Source organism: Falco biarmicus, chromosome W (assembly GCF_023638135.1).
Source record: "Falco biarmicus isolate bFalBia1 chromosome W, bFalBia1.pri, whole genome shotgun sequence".
NCBI classification, from domain to species: Eukaryota; Metazoa; Chordata; class Aves; order Falconiformes; family Falconidae; genus Falco; species Falco biarmicus.
The window spans coordinates 5710676-5735464 of NC_079310.1; the positions used below are offsets into that span (position 1 = coordinate 5710676).

General features: G+C 39.4%; 2 protein-coding genes across 2 annotated transcripts in view; one reads left to right on the forward strand and one right to left on the reverse strand.

Annotated features, from left to right (window-relative positions):
- LOC130142013 (BDNF/NT-3 growth factors receptor-like) overlaps positions 1–13133 on the forward strand; it is a 44264-nt gene extending 31131 nt beyond the window's left edge. The window contains exons 5-8 of the mRNA XM_056323404.1: positions 8055–8191; positions 11078–11210; positions 12694–12993; positions 13129–13133. Of these exons, the coding sequence (XP_056179379.1) occupies positions 8055–8191; positions 11078–11210; positions 12694–12993; positions 13129–13133 (575 nt within the window). The remainder of the gene's footprint in view (positions 1–8054; positions 8192–11077; positions 11211–12693; positions 12994–13128) is intronic.
- The window catches only part of LOC130142155 (BDNF/NT-3 growth factors receptor-like), a 247741-nt gene that overhangs the window by 70742 nt on the left and 152210 nt on the right, over positions 1–24789 (reverse strand). Inside the window, 2 exon segments of the mRNA XM_056323638.1 lie at positions 16781–17015; positions 21631–21803. Of these exon segments, the coding sequence (XP_056179613.1) occupies positions 16781–17015; positions 21631–21803 (408 nt within the window).

Consider the following 24789-nt stretch of genomic DNA (forward strand, 5'->3'; position numbering starts at 1 on the left):
CTTCTTATGCGTTTCCTTCTTGCACCGTACTTTGAGCAGGAGGTCCTTACTGAGCCATGCTGGTCTCCTGCCTTCCTTGCTCCAATTCTTACACATGAGAATCGAGAGCTCTTGTGCTCTAAGAAAAATGTCCTGAAAGAGCTGCCAGCTCTGTTCAGCTCCTTTTATCCCCAAGGGCAGTTTCCCAGGGGGTTCCCCGCACTAATTCCTTAAACAGCTGAAAGCTTACCCTCCTAAAATCCAGGGTCTTGACTTTACTCTTCACTTGGCCCATATCCCTCAAGACTGTAAATTCCACCAGGGTATTATTACTACAGCCCAGGCTGCCACCAGTCTTGACCCCTCTAATTAGTTAATCTAGCAACAGGTCTGGCAATGGTTCTCCTCTGGCTGGGCTGTCTATCACCTGGATTAAGAAATTATCCTCGATGCACTCCAAGAGTCTCTTGGACTGCTTACAGCTCGCTGTGCTGCTTTTCCAGCAGATGTCAGGGTGATTGAAGTCCCCTGGCAGATCAGGGCCTTCGAGCACGATGCTTCCTGTAGTTGACGTAAGAATGCTTTGTCAACAGGCTCCCCTTGATTGGGGGTCCTGTAGTAAACACCAACCACGAGGTTCCTTTGTTGGCATGACCCCTAATTTTTTACCCATAAGATCTTGACCTTTTCATCACTGTTTTTCAAAAACAGCTTTGTGTGGTCAATCCATTTTTTTTATTATTTTTTTTTTTACATAGAGGGAAACCCTTGCCCCTCCAGCTTCTTTTGTTTGTTACCTATGCCGCATGCATTGGTATAGAGGCACTTCAGCAGGGCTATCAACCATGTCACCTATTTAGAGGAACACACTCTAATTCCTTTGAGGCATTTCACATGTGTTTCCCTGTTGGTTCCTAATAAATTGGCATCCCCTGGCTCTTCTGAGTTGCTCAAAATTCTGTCCCCTTCCCCTGCTAAATCTGTTCATTAATGAGCTGATTAAAGGCCAGTTACAATTTAGATGCCATCAACTTTGTGATTTCTGTTGTTGACAATTATAATTAGGTGTGTTCTATAACTAGAAGATCCTTTCCAAGAACAATATTAAAAGTGTCAATCAATTAGTTTGATGTTTGCAGCACTATTTTTTCCAACTGCGTTTGGAATGTATTTATGTGTGATGAAAATTGCTGGATTCTTTTAAATTTTAAAGTCACACTTAATTACTATGTCAAAGGTTTTTAAGTTGCATCTACCACAGTTGTATTAGTAGAGCCTTTTGTGTAGAGAAATGATGTGCTTTACTTTTGCCGTTTTCACAGCTGGTGGTCATCCATACAGTGTGGCCACCTACACCTTCCTCTTTCTTGTTTCCAGCTGGTAAATAGCATTAGAAAATCTAGAAAGAGAAGTAAATACTTTGTTCTCATTACTGTTTCTGTAAGTGATGGCTGCGATTGCCACTGGTGCGTTAAATTCCTGGAAGCAAGGCATGTCCTATGTGTGGGGTAAGATCACTTGTAAGTCCATTAGTCTTCTGGAGATCACCTGGAGCTCACTTAATCACAGGGATGCAGGATCAGATTCTTTGGGATGTTATATCAAGTTATTAGTTGCTGCCTCTGGTAAGCATTTGATCGCTGAGCTGCTATTACTGAACTCATTGAAACTGAAGAGGTCTTTTTCTTCTAGTATTTTTGTGTAAGGCCTGTCTTCTACAGTTGTCTCTGCAGCCCCATGTGGATTTTTCTGTTGCTGTAGATCTCAGTCTAATAATGCTGGTAAATCTAGCCAATCTGGTCAATTTAGTTAATCCAAGGAACTGTTTTGTGTATGTTGGTGTGGTGCTTGATCTGGTTTTCAGTTTTGTTTATCCTCCCAGCATTGTAATCTTATTTTTCATGTATTGTTTCTGCAGATGTTTTCTGTCTTTTTATTGGTCATATTTGCTAGCTAAATATACTCACCAAAGTAGCAGAAAAGTACATGAGACTAATTTTTTCTGGATTGTATTGGGTCTGGCTGGGATGGTGTTAACTTTCTCTATAGCAGCCCTCATAGTTCTGTGCTTTGTATTTGTAGCTAGAAGGGTGTTGATAACACACTAATGTTTTGACTACTGCTGAGCAGTGCTCACAGCATCATGCTGTCTCTCCAACCCTGCCCCACCCCCAAAGGACAGTAGGCTGGGGGTGGGCAAGAGGTTGGGAGGGGATATAGCCAGGACAGCTGACTCAAACTGGCTAAAGTGATATTCCATACCATATTATGTCATGCTCAGCAAGAAAAGATAAGAGAAAAAGTGTGTTGGGGGGGCATTAGTTATTAAGACACTTGTTTTCCAAAGCAACTGCTACATATACTGAGGCTCTACTTCCCAGGAAGTGGCTGGACATTGCCTGCTGGTGGGAAGTAGAGAATATTTTTTTGTTTGTTTTCCTTTGCTTTTACATGTGGGTTTTGTTTTTCTTTATTAAACTACCTTTATCTTTACCCATGAGTTTTTCATCTTATTTTCTTCCCCCTGTCCTGCTGAGGAGAGAGAGTGATAGAGTAGCTTGGTGGGCACCTGGCAGCCAGCCAAGTTTAACCCACTACCGAAACTTTGCCATGTAAACCCAATACATTCCACCCCTCACCTCTGTGAATCACATATTTTAAAATTATCATTAAAATGCACATTCATCCATCACACAATCTACAATCTTCACAAGCCTCACTTACATCAACAAAAAGAATTCCCCACATCAAAATCAAAAAACATCATCACAACACCAATAAAAGTGGACAATTTACACATACTCTAACACTTGTCCTTTCACCATAATTACAACAAAAATTCTCCACAATTATTCCACTCTCTAACAATGTTCAGTCCGTGTTTTGCCCATTACATCTCCCAATTACTATCCTTATCTCAAATTCCTCGTGCTCCATGTTGAGCGCCACAAAGGACTGTGTCGAGTTGACCTTTGCTGGCTGCCAGGTGCCCACCAAAGCCACTCTATCGCTCCCTCTCCTCGACAGGACAAGGGGAAAAAATATGATGAAAATCTCACAGGTTGACATAAGGAGAGGGAAATCACTCAGCAATTACTTTCACAGGCAAAACAGGCTCCGCTTGGCCAATCATATCAGAGTAGGATAATGAGAAATAAGAACATATCTTAAAAACACCTTCCCCCCACCCCTCCCTTCTTTCCAAGATCATCTTTACTCCCCACTTCTCTACCTCTTCACCCTGAGTGGCACAGGGGGATGGGGAATGGGGACTGCAGACAGTTCATAACACTTTGTTTCTGTTGCTTCTTCCTCCTCATGCTTTTGCCCTGCTCCAGCGGGGTGTCCCTCCCATGGTAGACGGTCCTGCATGAACTTCTCCAACATGGGTCCTTCCCATGGGCTGCAGTTCTTCAAGAACTGCTCCAGCATGCATCCTTTCCACAGGGTGCAGTCCTTCAGGAACAGACTGCTCCAGTGCGGGTTCCCCTGTGGGGTCACAAGTCCTGCCAGAAAACCTGTTCCAGCATGGGCTCCTCTCCATGGGGCCTCCTTCAGGGTACATCCACCTGCTCCGGCGTGGGGTCCTCCACAGGCTGCAGTGAGAATGTCTGCTCCACCATATTCCTCCATGGGCTGCAGGAGGAACAACCTGCATCACCATGGTCTTCACCATAGGCTGCAGGGGAATCTCTGCTCCTCTGCTCCAGTGTCTTGAGCACCTCCTTCCTCTCCTTCTTCACTGACCTTGGGGTCTGCAGAGTTGTTGCTCTCACATAGTCTCATTCCACTGTCCCAGCTGCTGTTGTGGCAGCATTTTTTACCCCTTAAATATGTTATCACAGAGGTGCTACCATTGTTGCTCCTTCAGTCAGTCTGGGAATCAGATAATTTTTTGTAAGTGTGAAGATAGTTAACTACTGAAATAGCATTTTGGGTGTAATGATGGAGTCCTTTCTTCTTGTTTAAGACCCTCTTTTTCTAAAAGCTGCTGTAGTATATTAGCTAGAACATTGACTTGGTGCTGAGAGATCAGTTACAGACTACAGTTTGTATTAATATTCAGTTATTTCTTAATTAGGTCATATCCTTTCTTTGATAGATATAGTGACAGTTTGGCTCTGCTGAGGGCAGTATAAGTTTTCTGTAGAAAACAGTAAGTAACAGCATGAGGACACTGAAAGCTTTCAAGAGTTCAGACATAAGTTTTTATTAATTTCCATTGACAACTGTGTAGCTAAATGCTGTAGTAGCCTTTAAAAATTTCAGCCAAAATATTTAGTTTTGTTATTGTGGAAGTCCCAGCTGTGCATGGTGAAAATATGAGTATGGCCTAGTATGTCCACGGCCATCAGTTTGCACTAATGATGGTATGTGAAAGTAAATAGCCCACCTACTTAGAGTTTATTACTTCTAAAAGCCTCACATAATATTTAGAGAGACTCAGGTGACATAAATGAGTGTGTGTGTCCGTTGCCTTTTGTTGTGTCCATTTGTGCTGGAGTAAATTGAAGTGACTGCTTATTCTAATCCAGAGCTGCCTATTCCCTGGAACAAAGCATTATTGATGTGAATACGTGTCATGGTTTAACCCACCTGGCAGCTAAGCCAGTTTAATAGGTAAAGCAAAAGCAAAATAAGGAATTCATTCATTACTTCTCATTGGCAAGCAGATGTTTAGCCATTTCCAGGAAATCAAGACCCTATTGTCCAAAACATGGAATTGTTCACCCAGTGTGCAAGAGCTAATCAACACACAGAGTCGAGGTATTTCTTTACTACAGATTTGCACAAAGCTGGGGGCTAGGTGGTATTCTACAAAGCAAGCCCAAACTTCAGAAGAACAAGAATAATATTTATGCAATCTACTTATACATATGTATTTTCCAAACTCTACCTAAAAGATACTCTTGATAATTTGTTATGCACGGTAGTTTTCTGTTGGTCTATATATCTCTCACTTCGATTTAAAGTTACAGTGTATTTTTAATTTACTACACATGTCCGAGGGAGGTGAGGGTGTGAGTCTTTTAGTCATGAATTGAGTTGGTGGTTGCGATCTCCCCCTGCCGCCTTTACATTTCCCCTAGTTACAACCTCATTCTGTTGACTTCTTGTCTTTGTTGCAATTAACTGGCTGCTGGCACTTCCTGGGTTAGGTTGTTCTCCTTATCAGGCTTTTAGTTCTCCTTCAAGGGGACAGTCATTAATACAAAGTTACAGATACATGACTAACCTAACTTCACTAGAAGAAGAGAATCATTTCATGTTGACAACAATAAGATAATGGCGATTGAATGCATAGCTAGGCATCACTATCACAGATAATGGTTACGTGGTGAGACGAAACGCCACAACTCCAAACGTTCTCCCCTTCCTCCTTCCTCCCTATGGCTTTTATTACTGACCATGACATAATATGGTATGCAATATCCCTTTGGTCAGTTGGGATCAGATGTTCCGGCTGTGTCCCATTCCAGCTTCTTGTGCACCCCCAGCCTACTTGCTGGCAGGACAGTGTGAGAAGCAGGAGAGGCCTTAAAGCTGTTGAAGCACTGCTCAGCAATAGCTAAAACATTGGTGTGTTAACACTGTTTTCATTACAAATCCAAAACATAGCCCCATACAAGCTGCTGTGAAGAAAATTAACTCTATCCCATACAAAACCAGTACATTATGAAAACAGATTGTCTCTATGCAGTGAAATAACATAGATATTATACATCTATACACAGTGAAAGGCATTTTTTTTAGTGTACACTTTTAATACATCTACTAAACTGCATAACTCTGTTAGAATTTAAAATTCATTGTAGCAAGTTCTATCCTCCCTTTTTTGAAGAGTATGAAAAACTTTGGATAGATTATTGAAAAAAACGGGACATGAGAAAAATAAATAAAACAGAGTGGTTTTAAGAAGATAATTCAGAAACTTTCTTTTCCTTGTCCTATCAGAACAGGGAACGAGCAATGAATTTGAACAGAGACAAATTTCAGAACTGATATAAGGAAATACTTTTGCATGCAGCCTTGATAATATACCTGTGAAACTCATTGCTCCAGAAAGCTGAAAATTATGTCATGGCTATCTTGCGTGATATTCTTATGCTACCATATAAACTTACTGTGCTGGCAGTATACAAAAGTATGCAAACCTATTGTCTGATTGCTTATATAATTTGCTGTGTACAAAGTTCTTTAAAATGTGCATCCATATAAACGGAACTGGTCATCTAAACCCCCTGTATTTAAACGAATTAAGATATGAATAAATTCAGCTGGATTAGAAATCTTTATAATTGTGTAGGTGTCAAAATGCTACTGATTCATATAAATGGTCTCACACTACACTGAACACATGTATTGAACATATGTTTCTGTTAGGGAACATTGGAGTTTTTTATATGCAATATTTGTCAGTACAGGTTTTGCTGCTTGGTCTCACTGCTTTACTCCTAAGTTCAGTGTATCACCTTTTCTAGATATGTCTTATGCTATTATCTTCTTTTTTCAAATACAGCTCAACTAGTGTGTGTTCTGCTGTGGTGCAGTCTGGGTACCACTTGAAATAGAAGCCAAAATGGTTGTGCATTAAAGTTCACCAACACAAAATATACAACCAGAAAAATTAATCCCAAAGCAATTATTTTATGTGTTTCTTTCTTACCCACCTCTTATGACTCGGAAAGGGAATAAATTCTGTTATCTGAGAGGATAAATTGCAAGTCAAACTTGCCTGGAATTGTTGATGAGAAATGCCTCATAATTGAGGGTAAGGATTCTTACAATGTGTAGGAGCTCCAAATGATGGTACAGTATCTCTGAAGAAATATCCAATATGTTATGTAATTATTTGCTATGCAAATAAATATGATGTGAGGTCTTGCATGCCTAAAGTCTTTTGACATTCCTGGCAATATTTTTGAAGAGGGCCAGACCCAAAGTAGTCTATAATGTGTTGGGGTTTTGGAAGTACTCAGCATATTGGTGCTGTTACTCTTTTGAAAGTTCCCGTTGCTTTGGGTGCTGAAGAATGAGAAAAATGAGATATGAAGTGGTGGGAGAGTCCTGGCACTTGAAAAAGCTAGGCTGGCTTACTGGTGAGTGGTATCATCTTGCAGCTTTTCTTCTTTCCCTCTGTTTTGAGGGCAATAGCTAAGTCTGCTGAAGCGCCCTGGATAGCAGGCAGCTCTGTGCGGTTGCTGATCCTCTCTTCTGTCCTTTCTCTCCTCTGGTTTGATCTGTTCAGGGCCTTGTTTTCCTCTTGTGCACTTTGTACTTGGAGATCTAGGTTTTGCTGTGCTGTCTATGAGCTCTGTATATGAGAGGGAAGGCTTCAATCTCTTATTCAAGGGTCCTCAAACTTTTTAAACAGGGGGCCGGCGCACGGATGAAGTGGCAGGAGGTCATCTGCGGCTGCTTGGTTTCCCCCCCCAACCCCCTGCGGGGGGGGGGGGGGGCGGGGGGGTTCTGTAAATACCGGGGGCCGGATCGAGGACCCTGGGGGGCCGTATCCAGCCCGCGGGCCATAGTTTGAGGACCCCTGTCTTATGTGATACCATGGGGTAATGGGATTTTCATGTTAACTGTAGTAGAGAATAGTAAGAATACCACAATGTGAATTAGTCCCTGGAAAATAGAGATTTCATTGCAACTGCTACAACAGAGATAGACTAAATTTAATGTGTTAAAAAATGAAGGGATCTTTTTTTTTTTGGATGTTAAAACCTGAAGTTAACTACTATTTGTCCACCTAAAATATTTACCTCTATAATTAGCTTAATGTATTTCTGTATGCTAGAATGTTTCCTTTGGATGTGAAATGAAGGAGGCCCAAAAAAATTTATGTAGCAGCTTAAGGACTGTATTTATATATCTCCAACAATGCTGTTTGTACTTCCTTACTGAACAATAACTGACCACAGTGAATTTTAAGTAAGCAGTGATTTTGATTGCATTTATACATTTCCCATAGAACTGAGCAGTATCTATTTCTGGCAAACACAAATATCCATGTGGTGGGGTTTTTTAGGGGGTGTTTTTCGTTTTTTGTTTTATTTTTGCTTGTATCATAGACTTGCCCTCAGCAAAATTAAGCAGTTACAACATCACCGTGGTGGAAGGAAAGAACATCACATTGTACTGTGATACTACTGGAGGGCCGCCCCCTAATGTATCCTGGGTGCTCACTAATCTTGTTTCAAATCATGAGGTAAGTCTCATATTCAAATACGTGGTAATTCAGAGACATCTGCCAAAGGGTGAAATAAAGCCTTTTCTCTAACTTTAATTAACTTTTTATAAAAAATATGAAATAGTAAATTAATGTTAGGATTACATTTATTTCCAATTACTTTCAATCCATGGTGACTGCTGCAGTGCTTTTGGAAAATCACAAACATTCATTCCTCGAGAAACTGATTTGCACTTAAGTTTTTGGATATTCTTTTGTAAATGAGAGTGCTGTAATTTCATGGAAGTAATGTAGTGAATCAGGATACTGAAGCTTAAGTACTTTCTTATTATCACAAATACCTGCATAGAGAGAACAAGTCCAATCTAATTGTGAGAAAAGCTTTGTCTCTCTAATTTTATTATATTTTTAGGTTGAAATCTTGGTGTGCTGGAACTTTTGTTGCAAATATTAATTACTTTGTAGTTTGTTTCATTTTCCGTTAACAAAACAAAATAACAAGATAGTCATGAAAGCCAAAGTCAAGGTTTTACTATGGCAAAATTTTCTTATGATGTATGAAATTGTTTCCTCAATAAACCCATCCAGACAGTGGGAATTTTGTTTCCTGAGATCCTGGTGTTCTGTGGACCTGCCTTAGACTGTGTGCGCAGTGGGTATATACTGATTAAGTTCTTTCTGATGGAGATGTTGATAAGAAGCATTTAAACAGGTCTTCAACATGCAGCTGTTGACCTCCTAAATTGCTGTTATTTACATTGTGTAAGACCCTCTGTTATTTACAGTTTTATGGCATCAGCTCCCCTGCATTCATGAGAGTATAGACTGCCTAAAGCTTTCTGGCCTGTACAAAATGTGTGATGTGCACTTCCAAAACTGTTCCTGCAGTATGGAAGAGACAGGACCTCTGGGGTCTCTTAACCTCTGCACTTTCTTCACGGAGGTCATTACATTAGGCTTATGTAGAATTTGACTAGCCTGTCTTTCAGCTTTCATAAGAGCTTTGCAGAGCTCTAGTTTTATTTTTCAACTTTTCTCTAATGTGTAAAACTACCCAAATGCATCAATTATCAACAAGAACAAGAAATTAAAACAGTTTGAGGAATTTATGCAGTTGTGTTTTTTTATATTTCTTTTTTTGTTGTTGAGTCATGAGCTAAGACAAATGTGGGATACTATTCAAAAAGTAAGATCATCTCATTTTTTAACCTCCCTGTCTTTCAAATACCATGTTCAGTTTGCTTTGAGCTTTCCTGAAAAGCTTTTTTATCCTGACATAACTTTGTGAGAGAGGCTTATAAAATAGCTGTTAAGCACAGTAGTCTTTTCAGTAGCAGAAGAATGAGTGCCTTATAAATCTCATTTGCCATTCACAACTTTCCTTTTCTGTGAGTGTTGGTTTTGGTTTCCTTTTTCTCACTTTAATGTCTTTGTTTCTGCCTCCCTTTTCTTAACCTTCTATGCTGCTTCTGTCTGGTTTTCTTTCCTGTTTTACAAGGAGAAATGTTAGCAAAAGTGAAAACCATTCTTCAGTCCTGGAACATTAACCACACTCTCAGCTTTTATGCTGATGTATAAGTTCATTAATGTCAGTTAGATTTTTCTTGTTATATGTTTCAGCCTGAGCCTGCAATTGAAGCCCTGTAATTTGGAGAGTTGTACATGGAGAAGTGTGCATTGGGGTGTTGTTTTTTCCATTCCTCCTGCCCCAGTGTCACAGTGAAATCAATGGGATGTTTGACTTAAGTGGATTTAAGGTGTTATCTCAATGTTTAAAATTCTGGTCCTGCAATCCTGTATGCAGGAGTGTTCCCACATGTCCCCATTGTCTACCACTGGAAGTCACTGTGGTTTTACAGGTGTAGCATATCATTTGCTTGTGTTCAGTGCAGCATCAAAGCATATGTGTACAATAAGTATCCCAAAAGGCATTTTTTAAACAATCATCCTAATTGTTGCTCATTTTCCAAATTTGTTTTGGTTCCTTTCCTTTTTAATAAAACAATCTTGCATTTTGTGAAAAATTCAAGTATGGAAATAGTAATTATTTGGCTGTAATTATAAAGACCTCACTTAACAGAAGCTTTAACAACTAGCTTTGCTAGCTGATAATTTTTTAAAAATCTTTGTAATTACTTTTTTATTTGTTTTTGTAATTAATTTTTGTAATTTATTTTATACAGCGTAGCATAGCTGCATATTTAATATAGCATTTAATGCACTGAACTTTCTGCAAATCATAATTCTTACCTCAATTAGCCTAGCCTGTGCTCAAGCACAGTAAAACAGCACTTGGGCAGTAGTTCAGTTAGTAGAAGGGACTCTTGTGGGAGGTTCCATGATAACAAGGAGCTTTTAAGAGACATTTGGCTAAGGAGGAGGGAGAAGACATGTTGTCAAGGTACGGTAGAGCTCAGAGAGCAGTAGTAGAAGACATGTCAAGCTAAGTGTAAATGAAAGAGATAAAAGGAATAGTAAAGCAAGGACTGAACAGAATATAGGAGGGAATAAAAAGATTAAAGAGATTAGAGATAGACCATAGAAATCAATCATGAAACTGAACAGAGGGATAAGCAAGGGAATGGATGCAAAAAATCAACCCACATTTGTGTAGAGAGAGATAGGTGTCAAAAGAAGGGAGAAACAGAAAGTGACATGGTAGAAAAATGAATGAGCATTTTGGGCTTTAAATCCACCGCTACCGATGGTTACAATTGGTTCTGTAGGTGTGTTGCATCTGTTTGGATAAGACACCAAAATAATGCTTTGATTAATTGCAGTTTGATACAGCTAAAAGGAAGGGAAAATGGAAAATGCTTTTGAACTGTGGCCAATAGTTCCCCCCTCTCTCCATTGTTTCTTTATACCATATTTGGCACATCCATATTTCTTGATCATTTGTAGAGTGACACAAGTAAGAATCCTGCCTCACTAACCATAAAGAACGTTTCATCTGTGGACAGTGGACTGTGGATTTCTTGCGTAGCAGAGAATATTGTGGGAGAGGACCAAGCCTCTGCCGAGCTCACAGTATTCTGTACGTAAGCAGGCTAAACCACATTGGCAATAACTATTTTGGGTATAAATATTTGTTGGACACACAAGTTGTTGAAACAGAAACACCTTTTAAGCATGTGAGCTATCTATTACAGTTAATTCTGGGAATAGCCCAATGAGCAGTTGTTATTTTTACCTTTTTCTGCTCTGAGTTCTTCTGCAAAAATTATGTTTCTAAATGCTTTATCTTCCAGTCTGAGCAATCTGTAAGTAAATGTCTGAAACCCCAAATACTCAGTTGTACTGTCAGTGTGAACAGATTTGTAATGGTGTGCATATACATACACACTGTCTTAGGAATTAAGAAACATGAATGCATCAAAAGCCATAGAAATTATTTATAATAAACTACAATTTATTTTTTTTTTAACTAAACCAACAATTGCTTTGTTCAAAAATTAACACACTTGCATTATTTGTTCTGCCAGATATAAAATTATTTGTCATAGCTTTGAATAATTATTTGTCAGGGCCAAGGAAGGGGGAAGGGACGTGTAGTATAGAAGTATTGGGTTCTTAGATCTGAGATTCCAACATGAATTCATTTTATGTGAAATATGTTTTCACAAGTTGCAGCCCTCTGTTTAACTGAAGATGGGAATGGAACACTTCGTAAATGGAAATTTATTTTTAGCATGTGCTCAGGACAGTAAACTTAAGAAATCACTCTACAAGCATTTAAAATGTTTTGGAGGTGGAAATTAGATATGTAATAGCTATGGAATGGGACAGAAACTAGAAATGTTTGAACAGTGTAAATGAGATTGTGAGATTGCCACTGTTATGAATGATAAAAGGGAGTATAACTAGATGAAATCAAATGCAGTTAAGAATGAATATCAAGGAATATTTCCTAACAGTGAAATAATGTGCAAGGTGTTAGAATAGTGTCCTGAAGGGAAACAGAAGTCTATAAACTTGAGGCATTTAGCACATTTGAACAAAGAATGAGAAAATGTACAGTAGAAAATGGTCTTACCCTGACAGAAGAATCTAGGGAATGAAAATAGCTGTTCTGGCCTTGATCCTTTTAAAGAAGTCACCTGAAAGTTTGGATTCTTAGCTGAATATATTTCCAGTACTACTTGCTTTTGGCTGACTTAAATATTTTTAATACTGTTTTGTTCTTTCAGCATTCCTCTGTGCCATTTTTTCAGCACAGTAAAGCTAAAATTTCCCTATCTCCCTTCTCAGTGATCTGGTAACTGAACTTTCCACACCTTGCAGAGTATGTGATTTAATGGGGGTTCACAGTTTGTCTGAAACTAGTTTTTTTTCTTTCTAAAGAATGGCTTCATTTCAGTTGTGAGCATAGTACCCAAGGCAGAGCAGGTGGGCTTCCTGTGTGAGTATCCTCCATATAGGTATAATTCCTTCAAGTAGTGTATTTTAGCACTGATAGCCTGAGAAAACAAGATGTTTGGTATATTGTGACGTTATTCACTCTTTTTTCCCCAATATAGTTGCACCAAATATCACATTTATTGAATCTCCAACCCCGGACCACCACTGGTGTATTCCATTCACTGTGAAAGGGAACCCTAAGCCCACATTGCAGTGGTTCTATGAAGGGGCTATACTGAATGAGTCTGAATACATCTGTACTAAAATACATGTTATCAATCAAAGTGAATATCACGGCTGCCTTCAGCTGGACAACCCTACCCATCTGAACAATGGTGCTTATACCTTACTAGCAAAGAACGAGTATGGAGAGGATGAAAAATGGGTTAATGCTCATTTCATGTCAGTGCCTGGAGATGGTGAGTATAATTATTATTTTTTTTATGTTAGCAATTGTAAATTGACATGAATGTGCAGACAGTGCTCCTGGACAGCTTACCTATTTTGGAGGAAGCTTTTTATATACGTTTTTTCTCTGAATGAATGTCTTCAAGATTAGTTGTAAAGTAAAACGATATTTTTTTTTTACATTTTCTTCTTGTTTATTCCTTTTCAAGGGAGGCCATGCTAGTGCTATTTAAATCCTCCCTTTGAGTAACGATCCTCAGTGCTAGTAAGGCTAGTAAAAGATTGCTGGTTTTGAAGTGTTTTCTTTAGCTTCAGTTCTGATCCTGTAAAGCATTGAGTACCAATTCAAGGACTCTGCAAGTTTTCTACACTGTGCACAAGTGCAACCAGGCAGTGTATCCAAGGGCACAGGGAGTATGCCTACATAGCATCTAGTGCATTGATGCAAAATCAGCAATGCAGTCCAACGAGTTGAGGATAATATATTGTGTAGGACACTAGAGGGAGATGGATAGAAAACAAGTAACCCAGAGGCAGGATGGACCAGCTCTCAGGTCCTCACAGACATTTAGACATCCAATTCCCATTCATTTCAGTGGAGGTTGGGAATCTGCATGCCTAGGAATACCTGTGTTCAAAATGGTTATCTTCAAATGTATGCATCTTATGCTACTCTAAAGGCTCCTGTTCAGACTTCCTAAATGCTATGTGAGCAGTCTCAAGGTGGACTAATTCACTGAACTGCAGGGACTACTGTAAGTAGTTAATGTACATTGTGGTTTGATCTTTTCCCACATCTTCAAAACCCTATTTGAAGTGATCACAGAAAAGTTTTTTTATGACCAAATATTGATCAAGCTCTTGCAAACTTGAATTGTAAGCCTAAAAAGGGTCTGAAATAGTATCTCTGCATGCAAGAACAAATATTAGCAAAGTGGTTGTTCCCATGCTTCAATGTCAGTACTTTAATCCACTGAACAGTGCAGATGAGTCACATTATTTGTATGTCCAAAGGAAAGATGGCAAACCCTAATTGTTGAGGGATAGGAGTCTAAACAACAAACCCCAGACATCAACAAAGTAAGTAAAATCCCCTAGTGAACCTGAAACTTATATTCACAGCTGGAAGGTTATTTCTCTCCCACTCTTCCCTGAAGCATCTCTTAACAACTGAGCTGATTCAACATAGAATGTCATTAACAATATAACAGTGAACAAGGACTGGGGATCATCCTTATCTTACAGAAGCAAATTATAAATAGTCACCTTGGGCAAATCTAACATCCTGACAGGGAGGCAGAAGCTCAGAAAATTGATTGCAGTGTATTAATAAACAAAACTACCAAACCATTTCTTGCAGAGCATTTTGGAGCTATAGAAATCCTTCCAATAAACATCAGATAAAGCTGTCGAAGTGGGGGGAAAATTTCTTCTATGTATGTGATTAAGCCTGAACAGTTAAAAAGACTTATCCTGCTGCAAAAAATCAGGTATGGTAGGTCAGAACCATCCCAGTGTCACTGCTGACAGTTTCATTATTTAGGTCTGCCATGGACATAATTCTCCAGGCAATCATCTGATAAGTCATAATAGCCTTGACTGTTTCCTGACCATCTTCTGACTAGTCCATATATGGCGCTAGCAGGGCAGGCCAAAGTCTCACATGCTCAAAATCTCTAACTTCCAGCTTTTATCAGTGTGAAAGATGGTGGCAAGGCAGGCTGTGGCTCTGTCCCTCTTCTTGTGCCAGCCAAAAGCCAGATGGAGTGTGAGGGGATAGAGAAATGGTCCTTCTTGGTTTTCTCACTGTGCAAAACAAGCAACAGCCCAAATTTAAGTTCCATATCTATGCATCATACTTCAAGCTACTCCATCGACTTGGATGAAGCCATGCTACTTTACACTTTCATTCATCCCTCCAGACACTTGTCTACCTCTTTCTCCCTTCATCCACACTTTTGTCTTTTACTAACACTTTTCTCCACTTTCCTGCCTTATTCCTTCTCTCATATCCATTATTGCACCCTCTTCACTACTCACATTGTCCCTTTCCTTCTCTCTCTCTTCTCCCCGGACCCCACTCAGCTTCCCTCAGTCTCTGGATAAGAGAAGACAAAGTGACAAATAGAAAGGGAGATGTGGGAAAAGGAATGTTGAATCTGTTTTCCCCATGACTAATTGGTAAGGGATCTCCTGTGGATAACTGGCTAGCTGAAAAAGTTCACATAGACATAGTCCAGCTGGCTGAACAAAAATGCACATCGCTCTCAGCTTATCTGAAGTAAAGCAAAAATACACTGTCTTTGGCTGTTCTTGTTACACAATAACAGGAAGATTGCGGTGGGAAAAGAATGTTGCAGGTGGGAACAGATAACTACAGAAGAGAAACTAGGGGCGGGCTTGGTATTTAGGCAACTAACCAATAATGAGCTTAACTTTTGTAATATGTATGAGCTAATTATAAGAAGGCATAAAAGGTGGCTGTAAGAGACAATAAACGAAGTCTGCTGATCACTCATATTGAGTGACTGTGTCTTCCCTCCGTCGCGACAATCTCCCTGTCTTTATTTTGAGCCATGATAGTTTTCATCTTATTTTATCCCTTGTCCTGTTGAGAAAAGGGAGTGAGAAAGTGGCTGGGTGGGTGTCTGGTGGCCAGCCAAGTTCAACCCACCACAAAAGGTGATCCCTTTTCAGGCATCACAGAAACACTGGTGCCAAGTTTTCTTCTTTTCTAGACACAGCAGCCCAATTAAGGTCGCTAAGGAATAGACCTTCATTTTATCTATAAGGAGTACACTGGTAACAAGTGATGCAGGATGCAGGTACAGAGAATGTATTTAAAGATTCTGAGTAGCTAATGTTACAGAATAAAACTCTAGAATTTATAAAATAATGGCTTGCCCATGGATTGCCTCCCCCATGCTACAAAAACCTGATAGCTGCCACTCTTACTCCAGTTCCACCCATGAAGTTATACACATGGTATTGAACAGCAAATGCTGTAAACTATGACTTTCCACATAGTACAAAGCCAACAGTAACAATAATAAACAGTGTACACAGTCCTGTCTACCCTAGAGATCCTAGAAGCCCTTTACAAACTTCACAGATCATTTTATGAAAACTGAGCTCAAGGAAAATGGCTAGGGCCAGAATATGAACAAGCACCATTGGCTATTCTTACCCACCACTGAATTACAGACCTCACCAGGGTGACACAAACCAAATGTTCAGCCATAAACAGTAAGACTAAAGAACTGGCTTAAAGTAGGAAATGCTTGCTGTCAGCAAGTAAAATAACTGTTCCGTCCAGTGCTGCTGACCGTTATATCTATTTAAGTAAAATGAAATATTATACAATAACGAAAAGTTACAATTTCCATTTGTCTTAGAAATGTATAAGAAGATATTTTAATATCTTCTGAGAGTCTGGCCAAATTTGATTACCGTCTCTTCCTTTTTATCTGCTGCTTCTTCACTACAGCCAAGCAAACATGCCAAATTTCTCCCCAGAGTAAAAGACTGTTGTATGATTTATTAATAGAAAAGAAAGTCAACATATATAAACAACAGGACATGCCAATCTTATTCTGATTAACTCCCTCCAAATTTACCAAAACTAATACCAAACCTGAGCAGTTACCATGAGTATTTACTCAGCACCAGCTTCTTCATATGCCAGCCCCTAAATCATCTCACAGAGACTGTCCAGTGTAAAAGTAGAATCAGTCACATGAATGCAGTAAGATGACTGAACAAGACCTCAGTTATTACTGATTATAGCAGTTCACTTACCCTATAGTAGTCTGTGCTGTACACATCTCTAGACATCCCAAAATCCCCAATCTTCACCAGCAGGTTCTCACCAACCAGGCAATTCCGGGTAGCAAGATCCCGATGCACAAAGTGCTGTGATGCCAAGTAAACCATACCAGCTGCAATCTGCTGGGCAATGCGAAGCATCTGGGATTGAGTCAGTTCAGCAGGATGGTTGCCTTCTGCCATCAGTACTGCATCTGGTCCGTGTGCCCTGCACCAAAATACAAGCCAATGAAGTAATAGGCCACTTTTAAGCTAGAGAAGTGAAAGGCATTAATGGGCCCTAAACCACAAAATTGTCTCACTCGAATATAATGACAAAAAGGGCTATAAATTCATTGGTGAAATAGGGGAGAATTTGCCTCTTCAATTTTTTTCCTTTCATTGTTTTCTTTTATAAAGAGTGTTACACAATGGGTAACATTGCTTAGGGAAATAAGGCAGATGGTTTATAACAATATATCTCAGTCCTAAACTACCACCTTTCTCTTGTTCTGTTCCAATAGCTAACTTCCTAGCTAACTTCCTTCTCACATGCCATCTGAGAAACAAGTGCAGCAATTTTAGATTTATACTTCTAATTTCCCATCCATATGCACAGCACAACAATATTTTTGCTGATTTCATCACTGAAGGCGAGTTCTGCCCAACACAGGAATTCTCGACAATGGGAAGAGGACAAAAACAGTCTAGTTGGAACAACTAAATAACTTCAGAAATAGGAGTTTTTCAAGATCTAGTAATCCCTTCAATCCCTTAAAAGATATACTCATCAACTCCTATACACTCTAGGGAAAAGAAAACCCTTCTGCATTTGGAAATCCCAACAAAGCACTATAATGCGTGCTTCACCTATCTTATCAGTGTCGCTTCAGTGACATTGATGTGCCACAACAGTGTCACATACATGTGTCACATCCTGGTACCTTGAGGATACAGATATCAGCATGCCTACATGTACCATTTTATGGCAAGAATTACTAGCCAGTACTTAGCCAATTAATGACGTCATCTGACAGTTATTCCTCATTTGATACACACTATAATATTCTGAATAGCCCTTTTTATCCATTCCATTCTTCTGGTTTTACAGAAGCCATTTTTTATTCCATTCCTTCAGACTAATCCTTCAGTGACCACCTCTGCCCTTCTCTCCTGAACTTTTTTGAAAAAAATAGCCTAGAACTTATTTTTATTTTTTTCTCAGAAGTCCTTCCTTCCTACAAAGAGGAGTTTCAGAGTCACCTTTCTAATCAATAGAGGTGAGATGTAGCCTTTATTTGTATCTTGGGAAAGGGTACAGGAGTTTGGAAGAGTTTAAAATTAAACAAAATCTGTGAGATCAAATCTGACATTGCCTATTAGAAATATGATATCAAAATTGCCCCAGGGGAAGAACTTCCTGAGCAGTGACAGATGAAGGAGGGTGTGTAGCATTCCTGGGATTGCATCTGATACTAGGCAAAGAAGTTATCTGTACTTGTTCTGCCACAGGTAGCCATACAGTTGTTTCTGGGAGGGTGGGGGGAATAAAAGGGAAGATATGTGTCGTGGTTTAACCCGTGGTTTAACCCTGGCCGGCAACCAAGCACCACGGAGCAGCTTGCTCACTCCCTCCCACCCGGAGGGGTGAGGAGGAGAATCAGAAAGGAATGTAAAATTTGAGGGTTGAGATAAGAACAATTTAATAATTTAAACAGAATAAATAGGTAAGAACAACAATAATAACAATGACAAAAACAATAATAATAATAATAACAATTATAATGGAAAGGTGGGGGAAAAGGGTAAAATCCAAAGGAAAAGGGAAAAACAAGTGATGCACAGTACAACTTGCTCACCACCCGCTGACTGATACCCAGCCAGTCCCTGAGCAACGATCCCCCCCGCCCCAGCTAACCCTCCAAGTTTATATACCAAGCATGACATCCCATGGTATGGAATGCCTCTTTGGCTGGTTCAGGTCAGCTGACCTGGCTGTGTCCCTTCCCAGTCTCTTGTACCCCCCCAGCCCTCTGGCTGGCAAGGCCCAAGAAACTGAAAAGTCCTTGACTTCAGTATAAACATTACCCAGCAACAACTAAAAACATCAGTGTGTTATCAATACTGTTCTCACATCGTAGCCAAAACACAGCGCTGTACTGGCTACTAAGAAGAAAGTTAACTCCATCCCAGCTGAAACCAGGACAAGATGAAATTCCCAACCAAGACTCAGAGGCAAATTCCTATTGAAAAGCATTGCACCTCTTCATTGTACTGATTTTTTTTTAATGACCTTTCTCAAGCATGAAGCTCCGAGACTGCTAAATTAGAGAGTTCTTAATCTTTCACTAGTTTTCTTGAGGAGATGGTCTGTACCTAATGAAACTTTTGGATTATTTTAATGCATCTTGCTTATCTTTGTGCTGGCTATGAATCAGGAGCTCCTCAGTATCTGCAATAGGCAGTAACATTGACAGATATTCCTTTGGATCCACGTGAGTCTTTGTTAGCCAAAACAAGCACAGAGCAGGCATGACTTTGAGTCTGTGTGGTCCTAGATCTGAAACAGCCCTTGACTGCACATAGGCAGCAAGCACCTTTGTGTTAAATTTCAGATTAATTTTTCCCTGACAGCCTTTGGTGGCACTGCAGGGTAAGAAATACAGGTTTTTACAGCCTGTTTGCAACTAACCTCTGATCTGCAGCACAAGCTGCAGCAAATGTGAGAGGAATAACAAATTGGAGCTTAGGTTAAACAGTTTGCCCCAGTATAATCACTTTACATTATAAACACAAGGGCTGATTAATAGTTTAAAAAAAGAACTAACAGGGAATATTCTGTCTCCTAAACTACCTTTCTGTACAAGAATTCAAAACCAGACTTGGGAGATAAGGCCAATCCAAAAGTATTAAAAATAAGTATTTCTCATGATGACAATGAATCAGCTGCAAATTTGGCTTGTTCTAATGGAAATTTGGTGCTCTGAAAAAGCACTGAGCTGGCATCTTTGAAAATTGAAGCTCTCTTCTGATCCACAGCAGAGGTCCAAGGAGGTAAATGCAAATGCCCCAATATTGTCCTGACAATATACTTAAATCCTCTGCCAGAGAGATAAACATCCCAGGAAAAGTAGTGTTTGCTCTGCATCCTCAGTTCAGCCCCTGATCTTCCTGTCAACCCTGCCAGCTCTGCCAATAAGGGAGGATGCTAGCTGATGCCTTTTGCTTTTATGATATGGCTATTTGATCACTGGAGATTAGGAGGACAGCAAACTCCTTTGACAAGGCTATCAAAAATGGTGAGACTACCAGTCACTATCAATTTCAGTCAGATACAAAATCCAAACCCATTTAAAGGGACATTAATTTGATTGCTTTTCAGCTTTGTCAGTAGCACATATGAAACAGATATCTTTCCAAAATGGTGGTGTCCCCTAGTTATCCTTAGGCAGAAGCGATCTCAGGACATTGAAATGCCTTTGTGATACCCTGTTGTGGTTTAACACCAGCCGGCAACTAAGCACCACACTGCCACTCGCTCAGTCCCCCCCCCCAGCAGGATGGGGGGAGAGAATCAGAAGGGTAAAAGTGAGAAAACTCATAGGTTGATATAAATACAGTTTAATAACTAAAAAAAAAAAATAAATTGCAATGAAAAGGTAAAATAACAAAGAGAGAAAAATAAAACTGAAGACGACAAGTGATGCAAATGAAAACAATTGCTCACCACCAACCAACCAATGCCCAGCCAGTCCCTGAGCAGTACCCCCCCACCAACCTCCCCCCTATTTTTATTGCTGAGCATGACATCATATGCTATGGAATATCCCTTTGGTCAGTTGGGGTCAGCTGTCCCAGCTGCATTCCCTCATAGCTTCTTGTGCACCCCCAGGCTACTTGCTGGTGGGGTGGTATGAGAAGCAGAAAAGGCCTTGGTGCTGTGTAAGCACTGCTCAACAATAACGAAAACATCCCTGTATTATCAATACTGTTTTCAGCACAAATCCAAAACATAGCCTCATACTAACTACTATGAAGAAAATTAACTCTAGCCAAAACCAACACATACCCTTTGATGGAAATTATATAGAAGACATTGAATGAACCGTCCCATATACAAATGTTTTATATAGGTGCTAACGCTGTCTCTTAACTGTTTAATTGTATGTCAAGTGCAGGCTAGAAGAAATTGTACATGTACAAGGCCACTGGACATAACTTACTGGTTCATGAGTTACCTATTCTTGTGAACCTTAGGTATTACCTATTTATTTATAACTGCTTCACTACCAAATTTCTATTTGAGATGCATGTTCCTGAATAGCTTTTAAGAAAAATCCCCAAACTAGCCCTCAAAATGTAGTAATTTCTATTGCACTGAAGTTTCCAAGGTGCAAAATTTTCTTGCTACAGATTAATGGTACCCTTTCAAAACACTGAGAGGGAAGTAGATTCTCAAAAGCTTTTAGACACCTACAAACAGAGATAGGTACTGAGTAGGATATTCTCAAGTGCTAGCAGAAAAGAGGCAAGGAAACAATTACTACTGCAAGTTTTATAAACAAACATTTCAGAATATGCTGAAATATACTGAAAACACTATTCCTTTGGTTCTGACTCTTTTGGTGGAAAGTGGATTAACTTAATAGTACTTCCAAATAGGTAAAGAAACAATAAGCCCCACGTCACACTACACAAGATGAATCAGCAGTGTTGCACAGATTTTCACTCTTAGGTGTCCACATTTTTCAGTGAGAGCAGTTAATTTGGCATTAAGTACCAGCAATGCCTACTTTCTCTGCCCACTTCTGACTTTTCAGCACAACACATGTTGGTGGATTTACCTGAGGAATTTGTTAAGATCTCCATTCTTCATATACTCAAAGACCATGATGAGTGGATCACCCTCAACACAGACACCATAGAACTTGACGATGTGCTCATGTTGCAAGTTAGTCAGCAGCTCTGCCTCACGGTGGAAGTCCTTGCGGGCATTGTCACTGGCATCCTTCAACGTCTGGTAAAAGAAAGAAATATGTAAGGAAGGGGAGATGTTCGCAGAAGGCAGAAAACATGTGGGAAGGCATAGTAAAGGTAAAATAAGTACACTACTGTGTAAAGGATGGAGAAAGTACATTCTTAGTAACTGTTTCAGCAATGGAGATGAGATGCAATTGCAATCAAATAATAGTGGTACAGTTTTCATTCTCCTGCCACACCTCATCCCATATGTTTTTTATTGTAAGAGGATGCAGCAATACTCATGATCTTATTGTACCAAGTGTTTTCCAAAAACAGAACAAAGAAATTAATCTTATTTGAAAAACATGCTAGTACATAGCTGATCTATGACCTTTAGCATTTAACTCAAGCAAAAATCTGGTATCCTATTGGTATTTACCTTTCTTGTAAGTTCCTTAAAGTAAAGATTTGTTTGCTTAAAATGCTTAGCAGTAATGTAGATTCATTTGTTATTTATTATTAATGTTGTTGCTGATGTTGACCCCTACAGTATGCTATACATTAGGTAGATTTATAGAAGGGTACAGCCCTGGACCACAACTTACAATCTGAGACCTTAGCCAGAAACTCCTTTGGAATTCAGTAATTCTACTCATAAGATTAAGCATATGCATAAGCAACTGGAGGTTCAATCTTAAACTGATGGACAGAGAAGAAGTAGATGCAGAACAGAATTTGGGGGGGTTAATTTTATTTTTTTCCCCATTTATATAGATTAAATGGGAGGCTTAAATGTTGTATAATGAAATAGTGCTAATTTAACTCCCACACATAGGCAGCTTTAGAGCCCTTCTCAAGAACTACACTTCATGAGCAAGGAAATACTTTCATGCACCAAAAAGCCCCAATTCTGACACCAGTTTAAGTAAGCAATAATCATAAATAGCAATAAACCACTGCTATGCTCTACCTTAAAAAGGTATAGTGGTTAATTCAAATAATATTTTTAAAATAGTAAGAGAATGGTAACAGGTTACCAGTGCTTGCAAATTGTTATTCACGGAAAGTGAACTTTGGGCTCTCTACCTCTGTACTTTAAGTACAATTAGACTCAATGCAAAGGAAGATGAGACAAAAAAGTAGTTGCTTTGCCTTAACTAAAGATGTTTCTCCTGGTTATCTAGTTATGTTATTTTCTATCCCCAATTCATATAGAGAGCGTGGGACCAACCACACTCATGAGAACAGACACAGAACAAGTTGATGCAATGCAATGGTCCTACCAACAAACCCAGTTCTTAGCTACAGCTACAGTAATGGTTTGTTCAAGGTTTTTCTTCAACAGACACATTTCTATCCACTTTTGTAGTATTATATGTATACATGTGCGAATGAGGGGCTAAAAGACAACTGTCAGAGAAAGCACTTGCTTTATTTATGAAATTGCAACATAGGTCTCAAAAAAATGAACAGTTACCATAGTAAGGTCTAGATGGTGGGACAAGGAGCAGCCACCTAACAAGTTGAGGTTTTTTTCCCTGTGGATTTCAGGCTCTATAGATCCCAGAGGCAATAAAAATCTGTCATGCCACAAACACCCCTTCTCTGAGGGACCGTCCTGTGTTTTCTGGCCCAGAGAGCCTCTTCCACAAGTTTTACTACTAGTGATGCAATAAGGATTTTGGCTGCTTTACAACCTATGATACAGCACACAGAGCTATATCCTCTAAGGTGGATATCATATCATCTCCTCACCTATGGTCCCCACAGAGTCATATCTGAACCAGGTAAGAACTGAATTGGAACATGTCTTCCAAACTTTCCAAGCTCTGGGGTGATGCTTTAACATAATACAGGCACTGACCCACAGTCTAATCTACATATTATATAATGGAATCACCATTGAGAATTCTATTGCCACTTGAGTTTCCTCTGATGGTTTAATGTATAAAGCAATTGGACTGTAATACTTCTCAGTAATACAACTAAAAAAACAATTCATATTAAAAACATTTTTAGATAATAGCAACCTGGAGGAAAAAAAAATGACAAGGAGAAACATAGGCTCATACTCTTTCCAACATAACCTTTCCCTGGAAAGACAGTAAAAATGCTGAAAACTTTTTCCTGTGAGGCTGGCATATTTTATATTTCAGAAAGCACTTTTCATCTCACAGAAACAGCAAAATTATCATATGAAAGAGCAGTTGCATGGCAATTACACATTTTCTGTCAAACAGCAAAATACAGAAACGTCTAAACCCAGGTATAACCAAACAGGGTTTCTGCTACCAAGAGGTGATTGAAATTTCTGTTACTCAACATTGTCAAGTCCCTTTTCATTATTTCATGCAGCACACAGAATAGACAGAATGCATGAGAGAGCTTACATAGTCAGGCAAGGAGGACAGTGAAAAGAACAAAAATTAATAAGCATACAGAATTTACATAGAAATGACAGAGTAATGCATTTAGCATGTTCTCAGTGCAAGGGAAAAAAAACCCAAATAAATCTGTAAGAACACAAGTAATATAAAACATAATAATAATAATAACAACAACAATTATCGTTATTGACAAGTAAACTAAAGCTTTAGCATGCAAAGGACTCTCACCAGTCCATGGGAGTTTTGACCGTGTAGGAACTGAGAGACAACTCCATGTACATACAACCCTACTCGGCCAGCAGCTAAAGAGGAGAGACGTGCTGCCTTGGGCAACAGAGGGACTCCCTGGCTGCTACAGAAGCTCCACAACCATTGAATTCAGGCTTTTCACACTTAATAGATGGACTGCCACCCCACACATATTCTCCTCTATGGGATCTTTCTCCAGATATCCACTTAGAAACTAGTCTCTGCAGATCTATGCTTCATAGAGTGCAAACCTGTAGCTCCTCAATCCATCTCTACTCGATTGAGCTGTATCTACAAGTAAGTCAGAACAAGAACAGGGGAATTTGAGTCTCACTAGCATCAGTATAATTCAGTAATGAAATTCTCAGGATACCTTTCCTTTACATTCTTTCAGACTTTCACTGT